General features: G+C 39.5%; 3 protein-coding genes across 26 annotated transcripts in view; 1 reads left to right on the top strand and 2 right to left on the bottom strand.

The window, feature by feature from the left end:
- The window catches only part of BLOC1S1 (biogenesis of lysosomal organelles complex 1 subunit 1), a 1,086,347-nt gene that overhangs the window by 681,424 nt on the left and 388,191 nt on the right, over window positions 1–16,732 (bottom strand). The gene's annotated exons all lie outside the window — the stretch shown is intronic.
- The window catches only part of TMT1B (thiol methyltransferase 1B), a 686,675-nt gene that overhangs the window by 648,487 nt on the left and 21,456 nt on the right, over window positions 1–16,732 (bottom strand). The window lies entirely within an intron of this gene.
- TESPA1 (thymocyte expressed, positive selection associated 1) overlaps window positions 3,070–16,732 on the top strand; it is a 34,160-nt gene continuing 20,497 nt past the window's right edge. The window contains exons 1-4 of one of the 2 annotated variants that reach the window (XM_050748885.1): window positions 3,120–3,248; window positions 5,962–6,133; window positions 13,004–13,211; window positions 14,093–14,135. In XM_050748885.1, the coding sequence (XP_050604842.1) occupies window positions 13,049–13,211; window positions 14,093–14,135 (206 nt within the window). In that variant the 5' untranslated portion in view covers window positions 3,120–3,248; window positions 5,962–6,133; window positions 13,004–13,048. Of the gene's footprint in view, window positions 3,249–5,961; window positions 6,134–13,003; window positions 13,212–14,092; window positions 14,136–16,732 lie in introns of both variants that reach the window. The other variant, XM_050748886.1, reaches the window with a different exon arrangement.

Genomic DNA, 16,732 nt, shown 5'->3' with positions numbered 1-16,732 from the left:
GGTGGGAAGGGCAGGTGAGAGGGAAAAAAGAGAAAGGGGAAGGAGGGAAGGAGAGAAGGAAGGAAGGAAGGAAGGAAGGAAGGAAGGAAGGAAGGAAGGAAGGAAGGAAGGAGGGAAGGAAGGGGATGGAAAGAAGGAAGGGAAAGAAGGAAAGAAACAAAGAAAGAAAGAGAAAGAAGATAAACAGAGAAATACCCTGGGCCTCCTTCTCCTCCTAGGAATCATGTAGTCTTCATCTTCGTCTTTCAGAAGCTGCTTGTAGAAGAGAAAAATATTTCTTTCAGAAAATAAACCACAAATACTATAAACATATAAACCTACATATGTACCCACAAAAATTAAGAATAAATATAAATAAAAATCAAAAAATAAATAAATCTTTTTTATTAATAAAAAAATCTCTAGCAATTGCTTGTGAAATGGCATCTTTAATGAATGAGGTAATTTTGACAGATAGACATAGCATTTGGATAAATTGAAAATATTATATTTCGTGCAAATCAAAACCACAATGAGATACCATCTCACACTACTCAGAATGGCTATTATTAAAAAGTCAAAAAATAAAAGATGTGGGCGAGGTTGCAGGGAAAAAGGAATGTTTATACACTGTTGGTGGGAGTGTAAATTAGTTCAACCCCTGTGGAAGGCAGTGTGGCGATTCCTCAAAGACCTAAAAACAGAAATACCGTTAGACCCAGCAATCCCATTACTGAGTATATACCTGAAGGAATATAAATCATTCTGTTATAAAAATACGAGCACGTGTATGTTCGCTGCAGCACTATCCACAATAGCAAAGACATGGAATCAACCTAAATGCCCATTGATGATAGACTGGATAAAGAAAATGTGGAATGTATACACCATGGAATACTACTCAGCCATAAAAAAGAACGAGATCATGTCCTTTGCAGCAGCATGGATGGAGCTGGAGACCATTAGCCTTAGAAACCTAGCACAGGAACAGAAAACCAAATACCGCATGTTCTCACCTATAAGTGGGAGCTAAATGACAAGAACACATGGACACGTAGAGGGAAACAACACACACTGGGGCCTATGGGAGGGCAGAGGGTGGAAGGAGGGAGAGGATCAAAACAAATACCTATTGGGTACTAGGCTTCATACCCAGGTGATGAAATAATCTGTACAACAAACCCCTATGACAAGAGTTCACCTATGTAACAAATCTGCACAGGTACCACTGAACTTAAAATAAAAGTCAAAAGAAAAGAAACTATTATATTTCAAGAGTCTTAAAAATAGCTGCAATTTCTTGAGCATTTGCTGTAAGGTAGGCACTGGACTAAATACTCTGTATTCCTTTATTCTTATAGCTCTACAATCACTCCTGTAAGGTTATCCCCATTTAGCAGCCAACGAACTGAGACCTAGAGATGTTAATGTATCCAAGACTACAGAGCTACTTGATGCCAGAGCCTCACTGTAAAGCCTGCTCTCCTAACCATCAAACTATCAATGTTAACAAAATGCTGACATTTGGGCCAGGACAATTATTCCTTGTGCTGAACAGTCCTATCCCTTCCAAAGCACTTATCATCACTGACCCTCAGAAGTAAATACCGGTATCAGCTTCCCATTTCTTTGAAAATTAAATCTCCCTCACATATTTCCAAACTCCCTACAGAAGTGATATTCTCCATATCCCAAACATATTGAAAAACAACTGTTCAGGAAAACATTGAATTCCAGAAACTTAGGGTTTAAGAGTTGTTAAGTTTCCATTAGTTGAGTTTTTACAGTTAATTTGTACAGAAAAGAATAGTAAATAAAGAGAATTAGGCATGTTGGGTTTAGTGTTTTACTTGTTGACTGTGAAGCTAATTCTCAGAAAAGCACATATTTAGCATCTACTATGTCCTAAGAAAACATGTTAGATATTTTCATGCCTATGTAAAAGGAATAGGGTGGGGGAAGGGTTGAGTGAGAAACAGAGAGAATTGTCATTTTCCTCACATTATACTTGAAGAAAATAATGTTTTGGGAACTTAATTTGCCAAGCGAGAATTTTATTTAGGATTATTTCTATCATATTATAGCTATACTATGGATACTCAGTGGAGGTGTCCTATTGATGATTGGAAATGGAATTTAGAAACATGGTAAAAAAAAAAAAATAGCCAAAAAATCAGAAAGAAGGTAATGAACATGTGAAAATCAGTCACAATTAACACATTAGAGGAGTGCCTTGTAGAATAAATATTGTGATATATATTCATAAATAAATGGTTTAAAGAAGGAAACAGTAGAATCAGGAGAGAGAGAGAAAGAAGATACCCAAAATGCAGCAGTATCATACAGAGAGGAAAGTGTGTTCGGAGATACTGGAGAAGCAAGGAGGGATCGTCAGCAGTGCTGAATGCCCCTGGTGGGTGAGAGTGATTGAGGACTGGGAGAAACCTTTTAGAGTTCATTAAGCCTTCTCCAAACTGAAAACCAGTAAACTGAAGACATCTTCAGGGTATAACTGATTTTAAAAGTTCAGCTTTGAAAACGTGGGGGAAAGCAGTCATTTATTACAAAAACGAAAACTTTGAAGTGGTTTGAACATAAAAACAAAGTTAAGAAACTAACAGAAAAAAAAGTAAGCAGTATTCAAAAACAAGCTTCGGGGGAATTTACCAGAGTTTGAAAGTTATAAACACAGAGCGACTGGCTCGGATCCCTCTCAAGTGTGTGACAGGGCTGGAAACATCTTCTCTGAGATAAACGCCAGATCATTTATGAGAGAGAGCTTTCCCATTTTCAGACAGCTCTCCGGAGGACAGAAGGATTTGTCTGCAGCAGTGGAATTCTAGTTATATGGTAGGAAGACTCCTGCACACACCTCTTTAAATGGACTGTACCTTTGCCTTAATAGGAAAAGATCTGCTTTTCTGGAAAGACAGAGACAACTCTGGGGCAGGAAGGTCTTCCTAGTTGTGAGCACCGTGTCTCCAGATGGTTTGTCCTGCCCCCAGTCCCCTGAGCCGGAGCAAAGGATGTGGCTGGGCTGGGAGGCGGGGACTGCGTCTACATGTGTGGATGTGTGTGTGTGTGGTGTGTTCTCATTTCCGCTTCCCCTTTTGAGCAGGCAACAGCAGTTGAATGAGTTCAGGGAGAAAGGCATAATCTACAACATGATACTTTCTCCCTCGCTTCACCTCTGTGCCCACACCTGTGAAGGCCTCGGCCCAGCTTCGACAACTGCTTTGCCTCAAACTCAGTTTTCTACCAGCGGACAGGTAAGTACAGCCTTTATCTCAGTTTCAAGGCTGTACTGATTTAGGGTGATGCTAAGAGAAAGAAGGAAACGTGTCAGAGAAAAATCAGGCTATCAACATCAAGACAAGGGAAAATCAGGAGAAAATCTCCCACCGCTCTTACTTCAACCTTAAAAGCATCCATCATTATGCCTAGGAGAACGATACCGGGTGCCTTTTGCTTTCGTTTGTTTGTTTTCTTTTTATTATCAGAGAGGTAATCTTTCTAGATTCTCGAAACTTGGGTCTCTTTGATGACTTAAATAACTATTTTAGGAATTTTATTACTTTTCTCACCTGCAAAGTTTCTCTCTGTGTCTTGCTGAACTCATTGTTGCTGCAATTTCCATCTGATTATAACACTGAAAAGTTCTCAAGGAAGAAGTTTCCAGGTTTCATTTCGGGCCCTACTCTAGTGTCCATAGCTCCAAGCATTGAGAGTACCTGGCTGAAATCAATTTTGCTTTCTATAGGTACGACCTCTTTCTTCAGAAGCTGTAGAAGAAACTTGTTGAGATAAACTGCAGCAAGATATATTGAGGTCAGCTATGAGGGAGGATGTACACACTTGAGTGATGCAAGGTCAAATTAACTGGGAGGCTCAAGATAGATGGAGAGCCACCGTCAGGACCGGATTTCAGGGTTCACATCTCAAAGACGGATAGATGGATGTGTTGACCTCTCGGTGACCTACATAATATTGGGGGCTTCATGATCCTCCAACACCCCTTGCCACAGTGGTAGCAGGCAGAGCATGTTACCACCTACATGAGTTTTGGGGTAGATGGAGGAGTGGAAAGATCCTCCACCCTGGGGTTTTCCCATCCCCCTTCTGTGCCACTGAGCTCACCAGTGGGTGGAAGAGAAAGGGTGGGTCCCCAGGGCAGTGCAAGGCCAAGAGAGGAGAGTTCCACAGAATTGATTTGACAAGACTGTGAGCATTTACAGGAGATATCCAGGGAAGTACTAGTTCCTCTGTATACCACAAGTGGTCCTGAGTAGAGAGCTAAGGAGACTTTCTAGATGGTGCAGGGCAGTACCTAGGATGGGAGGTTGGAGGTAGGAACCTTCAACTTGTGTGCCCAAGTATCAGACTCAACAGTTGTTCAGCTGAGTGATTAGAGATAAAGATCTTGTATGATTCTCTTGCAGCATGAAGTGTTAGGAGGAGGAAGGGAAGTCAGATTTATTATCTGTCTCTACTTAGACTATTATCAGAAATAACAAGCTGAAGATATAGCAGGAGGGATAGAAAGCAATCTAACATATGAGTTATTCACATGCACCCCAGGGTGTTTAGAAACCATTTATAGCCATACTACCAACATGTCCTCATAACTCTTGGGTTTTTGAAAATTAAGATGGAACCCTGCGATTCAGCATTATGTAGCGAACATGAAGGTCCAACCGTCATTTTCAGTTCAATGTTTATGATTCAGCATTATGTAGTGAACATGAAGGCCCAATTGTCATTTTCAGTTCAATGTGTATGATTTGGATTCTAGTAGAGAATTAAAAGGAGGTCTCGTCTCAGCCAATACTGTGACTTACAAGGTTCCTTCTGGGCTACAGTAAGGGGAAAAGATCACACATTTATTTCCACCTGCAAACTGACAACTGTTCTCTTTTCCACCTAAGGAACAAGACCAAAGTGGATATTCCAGTACCCACAGTACTAGGTACCCTACCACACACAGGCCTGAGGCAGAGTGACCTAAACACAGATTCTAGATTAAGAAAAGAGTTCAGTCAAATAAGCAGAGGGACGAGGACAAGAAGATTGTGTGCAGATATTGAAAAGGAAAAGCAGGAAAGAAGAAAATGAGTATATGCAGGACAGAGCTTATTACCAAGGAGATAAAACTGAAGAATTAAAGATACAAATTCACAGAGCTAACTCAATGGTTGAGAAATCTGCTCATTCTTCCTACTTTCTCTTGATGAAACCATCTACAAATCAGCTCAGATAAACTGCTGTTTCTTATTCTTGATGTCTTTATTGCCCATTCAAATGAAGATATTTGATGTCTCCCTACATTGAGAATATGGGATTTTTTTCCAAATACACAACTTTAGTATTTCCTGTAGCATTATACAAGCCTTTCTTAAAATTCATATCCTGAAAGTGGAAGTAAGAAAGAAAGGGAAGGAGAGGAAAAAGGTCTTAGATGATCTTCTTTCAGTATTTATTCAGCTACACTTATATGTGGGAGAAAGAGTATGAAAAGGGAGGGAAATAGGAGTTCCACTGATAAATGGGCATTTTTTGTTTCTATTATTTACCAAATAACATCTCCCCTTTTCCCTGAGCAGACTGAACTGCTCCTTGGACAACAGAAGTCTCAGAATGTTCAAATATTCTCTGGGAAATTCTTGTTCTGATGATCTTCCAACCTGAGTGACATTAAAGAGGGTTAGGAGCTAGAAGACAGTTCTTATCTATGAAGGAATGTGTGAATTTGTTGCAGATTGGGGTATGTCAAATGGGGGACAATTCCCCTGGGTTGAGGTGGAATTTGCCCAGTTCACAAACAGAGAAATGTTAGCTGCTCTGGGATTTCCCACAGCTCTTTGCGATGGTAATGATGTATATCTTGGCTGTGGATGCAGAAGATCTTATGGGCCACATCATGGAAACCCCATTTCCTTCTTCTCTCCTCCCACACTGGTTCTCACTCTCAGTCTCAACTTACAGGCACTGCTTGGGGCATAGGCACAAAACAGACAGAAGAGAAGAGAAGTCTGTCTCATACATGTCCCCCAGAGCACTAAAGACAAACCTAGGACTGGGCCTTGGAAACCAAGTGTGGCAGGAGGAAGGCTGTACGATATAAAGGAAGAAAGCATGCATCTGGAACTCAGAACTTGTGAGTTTGGTCCCCATTTAAAACCACTAATATTCTTTGTGACTCCAGACAAGCCTGCTTCTCTGTCTCTCTTTCTCTTTCTCTCTCGCCTCTCTCTCTCTCTCTCTTTCTCCCTCCTCTCTCTCTTGTTTCCTCAACTACAAAATGAGTGACCAGGATTAGATAATCTCTCTGGTCCCTTAGAGAATTAGGTAAGAAAGAAAGACTTTTCATTGATTACTTTTTATCTCTGCTTACCACATATTAAAAAATCTTTTTCACCATCTTGATTTTATACTGTCAGCTGTACCCTGCTGTTCACACCTTCTTCCTTCCTTCTTTCCTTCCTTATTCCTCAAGATGTTTCAACTTTAGTGAACATCTTAGACTGAGGGCAGATTCGTAATCATATCTATCAATTATTAAGCACCACCTTTATACATCAGGGACTTAATATATGTTATCTGATTACAGCTGCCAGTCACCCATCTAATTTGGCACAGTATCTATTTTGCACATGAAGAAAATTAGGTAGAGGCTAGGTGCGGTGGCTCACACCTATAATTCCAGCATTTGGGGAGGCAAAGGTGGGAAGATTGCTTGAGGTCAGGTGTTCAAGACCAGTGTGGGTAACACAGCAAGACAAAAGAAAAAGAAAAAGAAACTTACGTATAGAAGGAAAGATAGTGTTACCAAGGACAAATACGCAGGAAGTAGACAGAACTATGATTCCAAATTAGGCTAACTCTGATTCCAAGGCCCAAACTCTTTCTACAGTTTTCCTTTTCTTTAATTTCTAAATAACACTCTGAACTTTAAAGTAAAAGAAGCTTTGGTTTTCCTTACTGAGCCCCTTGAAAATTTCCCCATAGTGAAGTATCTGTAAGCAGAGCTGGTATTTGTCAGGTGCAAATTGGTAGGCTAATAGCTGCTAAAATATTAAAATATGTCTATAGCAAATAATGGTAATTATCCATTTTCCCAAGCCCTCTGAGTACCTGTCACCAGCCCAGCTATCCCAGCTCTTTCCTCAAGACTCCCCAGACAGGCCCCATGTACTGAGTGGGGCCCCACCACAGGGCTGTGACGGTATCAGCTCTCATTGCTCTGTGGTGCCCCAAACCATTATGCAATATTCTGAATGCCACAACAATCTGAAAGTAATGTGGAATTCCAGGCAGATTCTCTCCTCCCAACTGGAAGTTAGTGGGACCCTTGCCAAAAAAACCACTCTGTAAGCCTGAGGAAGGCTAAACTGCTTCATAATCACCTCGCTGGAGTCAGAAAGGAAACTATTCTAATAACACAAACAAAGCAACACTTCCCGCACTAAGACTGTCACAGAACCAAATATAAATTACCTTGTGTTCATGCTGCCTTTTCTCTACTAGACTATAAGATGGAGAGCTTGCATAGCATGCGAAATGGAGAATTTACTAAAACTACTTCTCCTTTTTTTTAAATCCCAAATTACATTGGATGGTGACATTGGGCCATTTTCTTATTGTAATGTCAGCAGAAAAACTATATAACATGGAGTCAGACCAACTTGAGTTTCAATCTCAGCACTACAGGGACGTGACCTTGGACAAGTAACATATCTCCATGAGTGTCAGGTAACAGTGATTAGCTCTAAAGTGGTTGTCAGGATTCAGTTAAGCAGTTTACAGGAAAGTTTTATGGATACATATACAGTCCTCTCTACATATCAGTTATTATTAGTACCTACCTTTGACTTGCCCATGTCAATATGTAGTGAATCCCAGACTGCTTCCCTTGGAAAACAGAGACTAGAAATAGGTGATATTCTTCATGTCATAATTATGACATACCTCTACAGGCTTTCTGCTGCTGCTACAGTTACTGCCTCTAATAATAATTTTTGTTGGAAGATACTCATTTCACAGCTCTTAACTCCCTAATCTTAACCAGTAGAGGATATTTCTCCTGTCTAACCTCAATCCTATCTGCTACAATTTCTGCTTTTAACTATAGCATCCTCAGAACAAGAATTCTGTCTTACTCCACTTGGCTGTAACAGGATTTCAGAACTCTTGACAGATTGTGGAGAAGGATTTATGGAATGAACCTCTAAAGAAATGTAGAAAAGAGGAAAGAACAAAAGGCTGGAAATGGTAGCAGAAGGGAGAAATAAGGTTTGGGCTGATTCAGGCAAGAAGCAATAGTACCAGTGTGGGAATTTCTTAAGTTTCGTGGGAAAATTGGAGAACAGATATCTGCAGGCTTTATATTTCTATCCTCACAGAGAAGACCAAATATGATCATATACTATAAGCCAGCATCAAGAGAGATGACAGATGAACTCCAGAAGGAAATTTTGATGAAGAAATGAATAAAAACTTGAAAGACTGGCAAATATTTTTTTTTAAATAGGAGAATTTGGTAGTTCAAGCTTCATAAATTAAGTCAGACTTGGGTGACCTTGTGTTATATCAGCAAAGGACTGGAAAGACTATGCTCTAAGCCTTTTTCCTCTTTACTACAAGCTGTGCAAAAATGTACATTAGGATCCAAGGCCATGAGGACAGTCAGGAGCACCTGTCCTATGATGAATACTAATTGGGGATAATTTCCCAGTGCCAGGGTGATTCTTGCTCCTCTGCAGGTACAGCACTTACGGAGTCCCTTCTCTTGCAAAGTACTGTGCTATGTTCTATGATGGGTTTAGGGGAGAAGTTACAAGTAGTGGTAAATGATGACAAGAGAGGTAGCCACTTACTGTTTTGTTGCATATGGTGCAGGCATGGATGTTAGTTGCTACAGGTAGGTCAGAGAAAGGAGATGACTTAAGTAGGCCATTAAAGGGTAGAAAGAATTTGTTTGATTAGAGAGGAAAGTGGATGAAACTATAAGCTAAAGCAAAGAAGCAGAAAAGTTCAAGCAGTGTTGACAGTCAATGAGTAGCACCTGACTGACTCCCTGTATAAGTTCCCGTATGGCCTTCATGTTCAGGCTCACCAGTTTCCTGGATCCAGTGTGAAGGCCACATGTGCAGGAGCTCCATATGTTGGTGTTAATTTGAAAGGGAATTTGGTAAATGGGAAGTAACTCCAGAGACCACTGACCCATTTCCAATTTTTTAATGGGGAAACTATAAATGCACTTTCTTTTATGGGTACTATTCCTATGCGTATTTCAAACTCACCTAAATAAATTAATAAACATTGGTAGTGGAAGTAAATTTACACAAACGTTGAGTCCAACCAATCCGTTTCCTGGAGGATTAAACTGAAACCTTAATAAAAAACCTAACTGATATGCCATAAGTCAATTAATTGGACAAGTCAGAAAAATGTCCAAGTCTCCTGATTTCTAATCAGTTTTCTTTTCACTGCACCAAACTCCATTGTATTATCAGTGTACGTGTTTGAATGACTTATTTGGAGAAAACATCTTCATGTCTTTGTCTCTATTACAAGGGGCCCCAAGACCTACAAAGCTGCTATCTTGACATCTGTGTGCACTCGTTTTTTAATTCTCTCTAACACTGTCATGGCTGATGTGTTTGTCTGATAATCATTTGCTGCTTCCTGCAGATTTCCACAAAAAAAAAAAAAAAAAAACCCAGTTTCTTATCTCCCAGCAGTACAACTTCCTCCTATTACCACTAACCAGACACTACCATTTCTTTTTACCTCTTGATATTGCTGCACTTATACTAATCCTATATAACACTCCATCGACAGGTTTCTACAACTCAAGTGTTGCTGAGATTGGGAAAAAAATTATTTGTGCGATTTCCCAGTCCCCTATCATGTGTGCTAGAGTTGTGAAGATCAGCTCAGATCTACCTTGTGTCTTTTCTTCAGACTTGAGATCACTGTTACTTTTTCAAGTAGAAAAATTATTACATTCTCACCCAAATTGCCAGGAAAATGTCTGTCATTCTCAGTGAACACTTAACCTGTCTGGTCTTTTTATTGTCATACCTACAATTGCCATTTATTTGTAAGCCTTTCTTTGGAACTCTTAAGCATTAAGGATTGTTTCCATAGGCACTTTCCTTTAGGAATTAACATTAAGTAAAACTTCCGTACATAGGACATAGAGACAGGCAGTAAACAGGGACTAGTCAAGAAAATACAACTTTTGTTCTCAATTGTAGGAACTTCTAGGATAGAAACAAGTCTTAGAATAACCCTCTCTCTTCTCTCCAGCTTTCAACCCACAACACTTTTACATGCTTAGTAAGCACGTAGTTACCAGCTTATTGTTACTGTTTTGAAGTTGATCTCCCTGCATGTGTCTCTGATGACTCTGAAAGGCACTGGGCTCCTATGAGGAACGGTCACCTTCTAGACATTCACTCATTTAGACAATGGGTATTCATTAAGTTATTACAATGTGTTAGATTCTGTTTTAGGCATTAGAAACACAGTAGTAAATGACCCCAAAATTCTGTCTTCTTAGAGCTTGTATTCTAATCAGAAGAGTAAACAATAAATTGGGTAAATAAGTAAAATGTAAAGTATGTTAGTGATAATACCTAAGAAGAAAAAACTCAAGCAGAGAAAGAGCTCAGTGAAAGTGATTAAGGTAGGCTGTGGAAGCCAGGCGTGGCTCCATGGAGGAGGTTGGTTAAAAGCTGGACACTGCAGGGTGAGTGTGGCAAAGACTGAGGAAGATGAAGAGAAAGGGGGAAGAATATGAGAAAACTGAGGTTAAAAAAAGAGGTAAGTATTTTCAGGGGATGCAGAGGAAATTACCCTATATTATTGCGATATATTTTTGAAGATGTGGGAGGAATGTAAAATAGATTCACATCACAGAGGATGTTGAAAGCCCCAACCTCCATTTCAATTAGTGAGATTCTGGGATTGTGCTAGGCATTATAGGGGTTCGACTGTAAAACGGCACATCCAGAAGTTTGTAATACCAGACGCATCAAATGTTACGGCTGTAATGTTTTCATTGACAAACTGAGACCAAATAAAGGGATGAAATTTTCCAAGGTTATCCCATTTGAAGTGGCAGAATAAAGTATGGAAGCCAGATATTCCTCCCTCCCTCTGTCCCTCCTTCTCTTCCTCCTTCTCTGCCTACCCTCTTGCCCTTCTGCCTTCCTGCCCTCCTGGCTTCCTGCCTTCCTTTTGAGTTCTACTACCAAAAATATTCTGTGAGCTGAAGATTCCCAGTGATTTAGGGGAGGTCCATTTCCTTTGGAAATTAAAAACAATAGGCAAGTTAGCCTTTGTGATTTTCTTCTCTGGGTTCTGGAACCAATCTATTAAATATTTCGGATCACAGGACTAGGTAAACAAACTGATCAAGGTTTTTTAGATTCTTGTCCTAAGGTCATTCTAGTGGCAGTTTCATCCTGTCTTTATCTCCTCCCGACAGCTCTGACCAGAGAATAGCAAGTCATCTCTGCTACTCTTCTTTGAGGCTTCTTTATGACACAAACTTAATTTAATGATTTAATTTTCTCTAAAAGGCACAGGCAGTAGACAAACAGCCAGGTACCCAGGGTTAACGAGCAAAGTCTCATAGTGCTAACTACTATCTCACTTGGAAGAAAAATATGTCTTGGACGGACCTGAAATGAAGGAATTTAGATCAGACAACAGTAATTATGTACTATTTTTTCCTAGGTATGTTTTGTCTGTAACAAGCAGAGGCATTAAAAACAATTTTATTGCCCTAGGAATGCATTTTATGTTCAGGATGTTCTTTTCAAAAAAGCTATTTTAGTGCCTAAATCACTGGATGCCTCACTAATGGTTTTAAGTGCTGGAGGAACAGAAGTCTCTGTAAACTGGTAGTCTTCATTTTTATTTTATTTTATTTTATTTTATTTTATTTTATTTTATTCCAATAGTTAAAAGTGTAGCTCTTAAGATGAAGTTGTTTATGGCAGCTTGAGGGAACAGGGGGATAAGACCTGGAGAGTTTCAGCCCCACTCCTACTTGCTCAGTGAGGTGGGATGCAAGTATGGCCAGCGGGGGAGAGGCAGCAGAACAGAGTATGAGCCAATGAATATTACATTAGCCTCAAGCTTTTTAAAGCTCTATTTGGACAATTGAATGATTCTTCCCCTCTGTTCCTCTTTGAATGTGTATCTAGTGCCATCATTGTGTCTCTTGGAAGAATACAGGCATGTTTAGGTAATGTTACATGAAATATGAATCTATAGGATTAGTAATTGCATTGATGAGCTGAGGAATAAATTCATAGTTAGGTAGAAGCACAGGTTGACAAATTAGAAAGTGATTATCCTGAAGGTGCTGGCTGCTAATTGGTTAAGGCAGTGTCTCCTTGCTTTTAATCACAGGGTATTTTTTTCTGAGATAAGTCACATGTGGACTCCTAATATATAAAACAGGAACATAAAAAATCAAGAGAAAAACTAAACAAACAAACCTAGAATTCCTATAGTTGGAGTGACATCCTGGTTGTGGGACCTTAGAAAATCTGTTTCACCGTTGAGACCTTCAACTTTTTCATACGTCTTGATGAGGATTAAAAAATAAATGAATTTTATACATTTTAAACTTATAGATGTTTTAGTCATAATGGAAGATTCTGGTAGACAACATTCTTAAGGATTAAAGAAAAAATGTTTTCTAATACAGCATTTCGGCTACCCTGAGAAATTGAGATTCTTTAAGTCCTTAATATCCATTAAATTGTGATGTCTGAAGCTTTCAAACTTACTGACTTGAAAGACTTACCCTGATATTTAGAGTTTTCAGAGCATTCCTTTTTTGCAGGAGAGACAGAAAATGAGCTAGGGATGTCCTCCCTACTCTTGAATGTGTAGAGAGACCAAGCTCCTTTGGGCAGAGACAGGAAAATTCGGGGGCAACCCTGAGCATCATGGTGGTTTCTGAGCCCAGGATGAGGGAGCATCGCTGTTTTTCAACTCTTAGGACAGCATTACTGTTACGGGAGGCTCTGAAGTCTGAGCCAGGGCCATGGAGGCCTCTGTGCTGAGCCCCACATCCTGGGAGAAACGGCGGGCCTGGCTCCGTCAGAGCCGTAACTGGCAGACCCAGGTCCTAGAAGAGGAGGCTGCCGCCGCCCTGCAGGATGTCCCAGATCCTGAGCCTTCCAGCCTGGATGATGTTTTCCAAGAAGGTAAGAGATGAACATCAGACAGATGTCTATGTTGTCTAGTGGTAAAAGGTGACAGCAGGCCCAGGTCTGCAGAGTGTGAACAGGTCCCTTGTTTAGCGAGGACCTCGTGGAGGGCTGTTTTGACTGGTTTAAATATGTTTAAGAGAAAAGCTAAAGTAATACAAAATATGAGTTATGTGAGAAAGAGACAGGCATAAGATTAGGAAAAAGGGAAAAGCACATTTTTGCATCATCCTGAGAAGCTTCTGTAAGAACCCGAGGCTGGGGGTTCTCTATGAATGCTTTGCGGTGTTTCTATTTTGTCTGTGTAACAAGACCACACACAAGCTGGATGCCTAGACTCTGGCCACAATGCTGTCACTAACAAGCTGTGTGGCCTTTGGGAAGTCCCTCACCTCTCTAAGACTTATTTGTCCAGTTGAAATAGTAGTACCTTTCCTACACTTCTCAGAGCTTCTTTGAGGTTCAAATGAGACCACAGTCATAAGAGTAAAACAAAAATTCTGATGGAAATAAATGCTTATATGGTAGGAAGCAAAAAAGCACAAAAACAAGATTGTCTCTCTTTTTCTTTTTCTTTTTAAATGAGAAGGATCCACCCTTGTGGGAAAGGAACTCTCAAAAGACAGCAGTGGGCCTGACATCTTGGGCACTTTCCAGGTTCTTGGGAGGAAGGGAGAAAAGAAGCAGAGAGAGAGAAGAAATATCCACTATTTTTATATACGGTGTATTCCTCTCATATCTTAAAGAAAAGCTTTATGTAGAAAAAAAGATTCATGACGCAGCTTATGTAAGAATAAACTTGTGGAATGGAATTAGTTGCAGGGAGGAGGTCTGATTTCGTTCAGTTCTCACAGTGATCTAGTATCTGACTTTTCTAGGGAATCCAATCAATAAAATTGAAGACTGGCTGCAGGATTGTGGGTAAGTGCTGGACAGGCAACGGGGTGATATGTGACTGATGGTTGGATTTGCTAACAGATACAACTCCTGGAAACTCAGAGACAGGAAGATGGATTTGAATTGGGCCTAAAGATTAGAAGTAAGGTTGAGGTGGTTGTTGGAGGGGTGTTGCGGGTTTAGGGTGAACCGGTAATCACAACTGTGAATCAAGTGCAACTCGGGGCTAAGACTAAATTAGGCACCAGGTCTAGGAATAGAGGTTGTGTTCGGTCTAAAGCTAAGAGTGGATGGGGAATAGTTGGGGTGAGTTCCAGACCCCTACTCCCCCTGACTTCCCCTTTAGATTGGAGTCTTACATTGTGTAACAAAAGGAATTGGAAACCTGATCTTTCTTGCTGAAGAGCAATTCATCTGTGTTATTTATTTCTACTGCAGAACATAGGAGAAGTTTAGGGTTTATGACAGTGATTCAAAGCAGGGAAGAATTGGAGCAGGCACTTCAAGGCAGTGCATTATCTCTTTCCTCAGAGATACTTTAAATATGAGACCCCACAGCCCCATCAGCCTAGACCGTTCTTAGGCTCAGTATTCCCAGACACAAAAGGAAGGATTCTGTGACCTATTTAGTCTTCTGTGTAATAATGAATTCTCAGAATGGACAACTTCTGCCTGCTCCTTATTTTCCCTCCAGGAATGTCTCAAGTTTTATATAGCCTTTAATCTAAACTCATCTACTAATTGGCATAAAGAAACCCATTCTTGCTTATTTGGTAGGAAATAAATAGCACCAAATAATCCAAGGTTGTTTATTTCACCTGTGCCCAAGAAGGCAATGCCAGGAAGGATTTATTTTGTGCTTGTTTTGTTGTTTAAAAAAAAAAAAAAAAAACCTATTGTTCTCATTGCTCTCATCTTATTCACAATTCATTGACTTCAAAGTCAATTAGAGGACCCACAAAATACAGGAAGAAAAGAATGGTGGTAATCAGAATGGTTGCAGGTTTGGGTGAGAAGCCTAGAATGAGAACTGTCCTAGGATTTAAAATGCTTACCAGATATGTACAGGGGAAACAGTCAGCTCAGTTAATGTCCTTATCTCATTAACTACTCTTGAGTCGTCAATTCATGTCAACAATTATTAATTATGCTTTTGCTAACTGTCTGATTATCTGAATAACCTAGAGGGGTGCCAAGTAGTTTAAAATATGCTCCTTGACTTAGAACATTTTTCATCCTAACTGAAAATAATAAATTCACAGAAATACAAGATAATAAACTCTAGAACTCATCTTTCTTCACTCATGCTCTACAAAGATAAACCCTGAACCAAAATTTATGACAGAAAGGTGGTCTGGTTAGTGAAAAGTCTCCAAGATTTGAGCCTAATTCTTGTGCTACTAAGTGTTTAACCAATCATAAGCAAATAACTTAAATTCTGTTCATTATAGACACCCGAGCTGTAAAGTGGGACACTCAGAATAATACAGTCTAAGGGCTCTCTTGAGGTTTAAATGAGATAATATATGTGTATGTGTTTTGTGCTTTTAATAGTGACTGGTGAGTTTTATAAAGGAGGAGTTTATACCTACCTATCATTCCACAAAATGTCTGTCTATATCTATCCATCTATCTACATCTGTTTATTTATCAGAAAAAATATGCCTAGAAATGATACATATTAACTCTTGGATGGTGATTATCTGGAAGAAGGAAAAGAATTGACTTTAGAAGTAAAATAAGACTTTAGTTATATCTTTAGTATTTAATTTTTTATTTTATATTATATATTACTGAATATTTTATTTTTTCTGAAGCAAATATGGAAAAATGTTTACATGTGTGAAAATGGAGTGACTGGAACAAGGGTATCTGTTACATTTTCATTATGTATCTGTGTTTTGAAAAGGTTTCAAATATTTAAACTTCAAAACAGCCATAAAGAGTTAATCAACATACTTGCATTTGTCTTTGGAAGGGGAATTGTTGGAGTCAGAAAATTTTCCAATTTCTTCTGTTTTCTAATTCTGTCTAAGTATGTGATACTTCTTAATTGCATGGAAAAGCTAGAAAAATTAAAGGATGATAATGACGATGATTGATAGTGAGAGTACACTTGAATTTTGGTAATAGATAATGAAGAAGATAGAGGGAAAATGCATTCTAAATATGAGATTCTGAATTACCACAATATTCCACGCTCCAAGACCACAGAGAAAAGAGGATAAACAAGGAGCCCACATTTACTGATTATCTGTGCCCTGAGGGGCACTTTTCAAATTTTGTTCCAAGACCACATAGTTTCAATTTCTCTTTCCAAAGCCAAACATCCTCTGGTAGCAAGAGCATTTTCTTTTCTGACAAGCTCTCCAGGAGAGTACACCAACATCTCAGGCAATTTAGTGTCAATGTTTCTCAGTGCAATTGAATCTAGCGGCCGGCTATTCTGCCACCGGATCCGATCATGCATGTCTTTGCAAACTATGCCTCTCCTTTTTTCTTTCTCCTCCTAAGCTCTCGAGATTTTCTGGGACATGACTGTGTTGCTCATGAATCACCAGAGGTGGGGTTGGGAGCCCAAAAATCATCTGTGTGGGCTTCAGCTTAAATCTCTGCAGGCA

This window comes from Macaca thibetana, chromosome 11 (genome assembly GCF_024542745.1).
Source record: "Macaca thibetana thibetana isolate TM-01 chromosome 11, ASM2454274v1, whole genome shotgun sequence".
In the NCBI taxonomy this organism is placed as follows: Eukaryota; Metazoa; Chordata; class Mammalia; order Primates; family Cercopithecidae; genus Macaca; species Macaca thibetana.
Note: the sequence above shows the minus strand (reverse complement) of the source record. Positions and strands in the feature narration are given on the sequence as shown.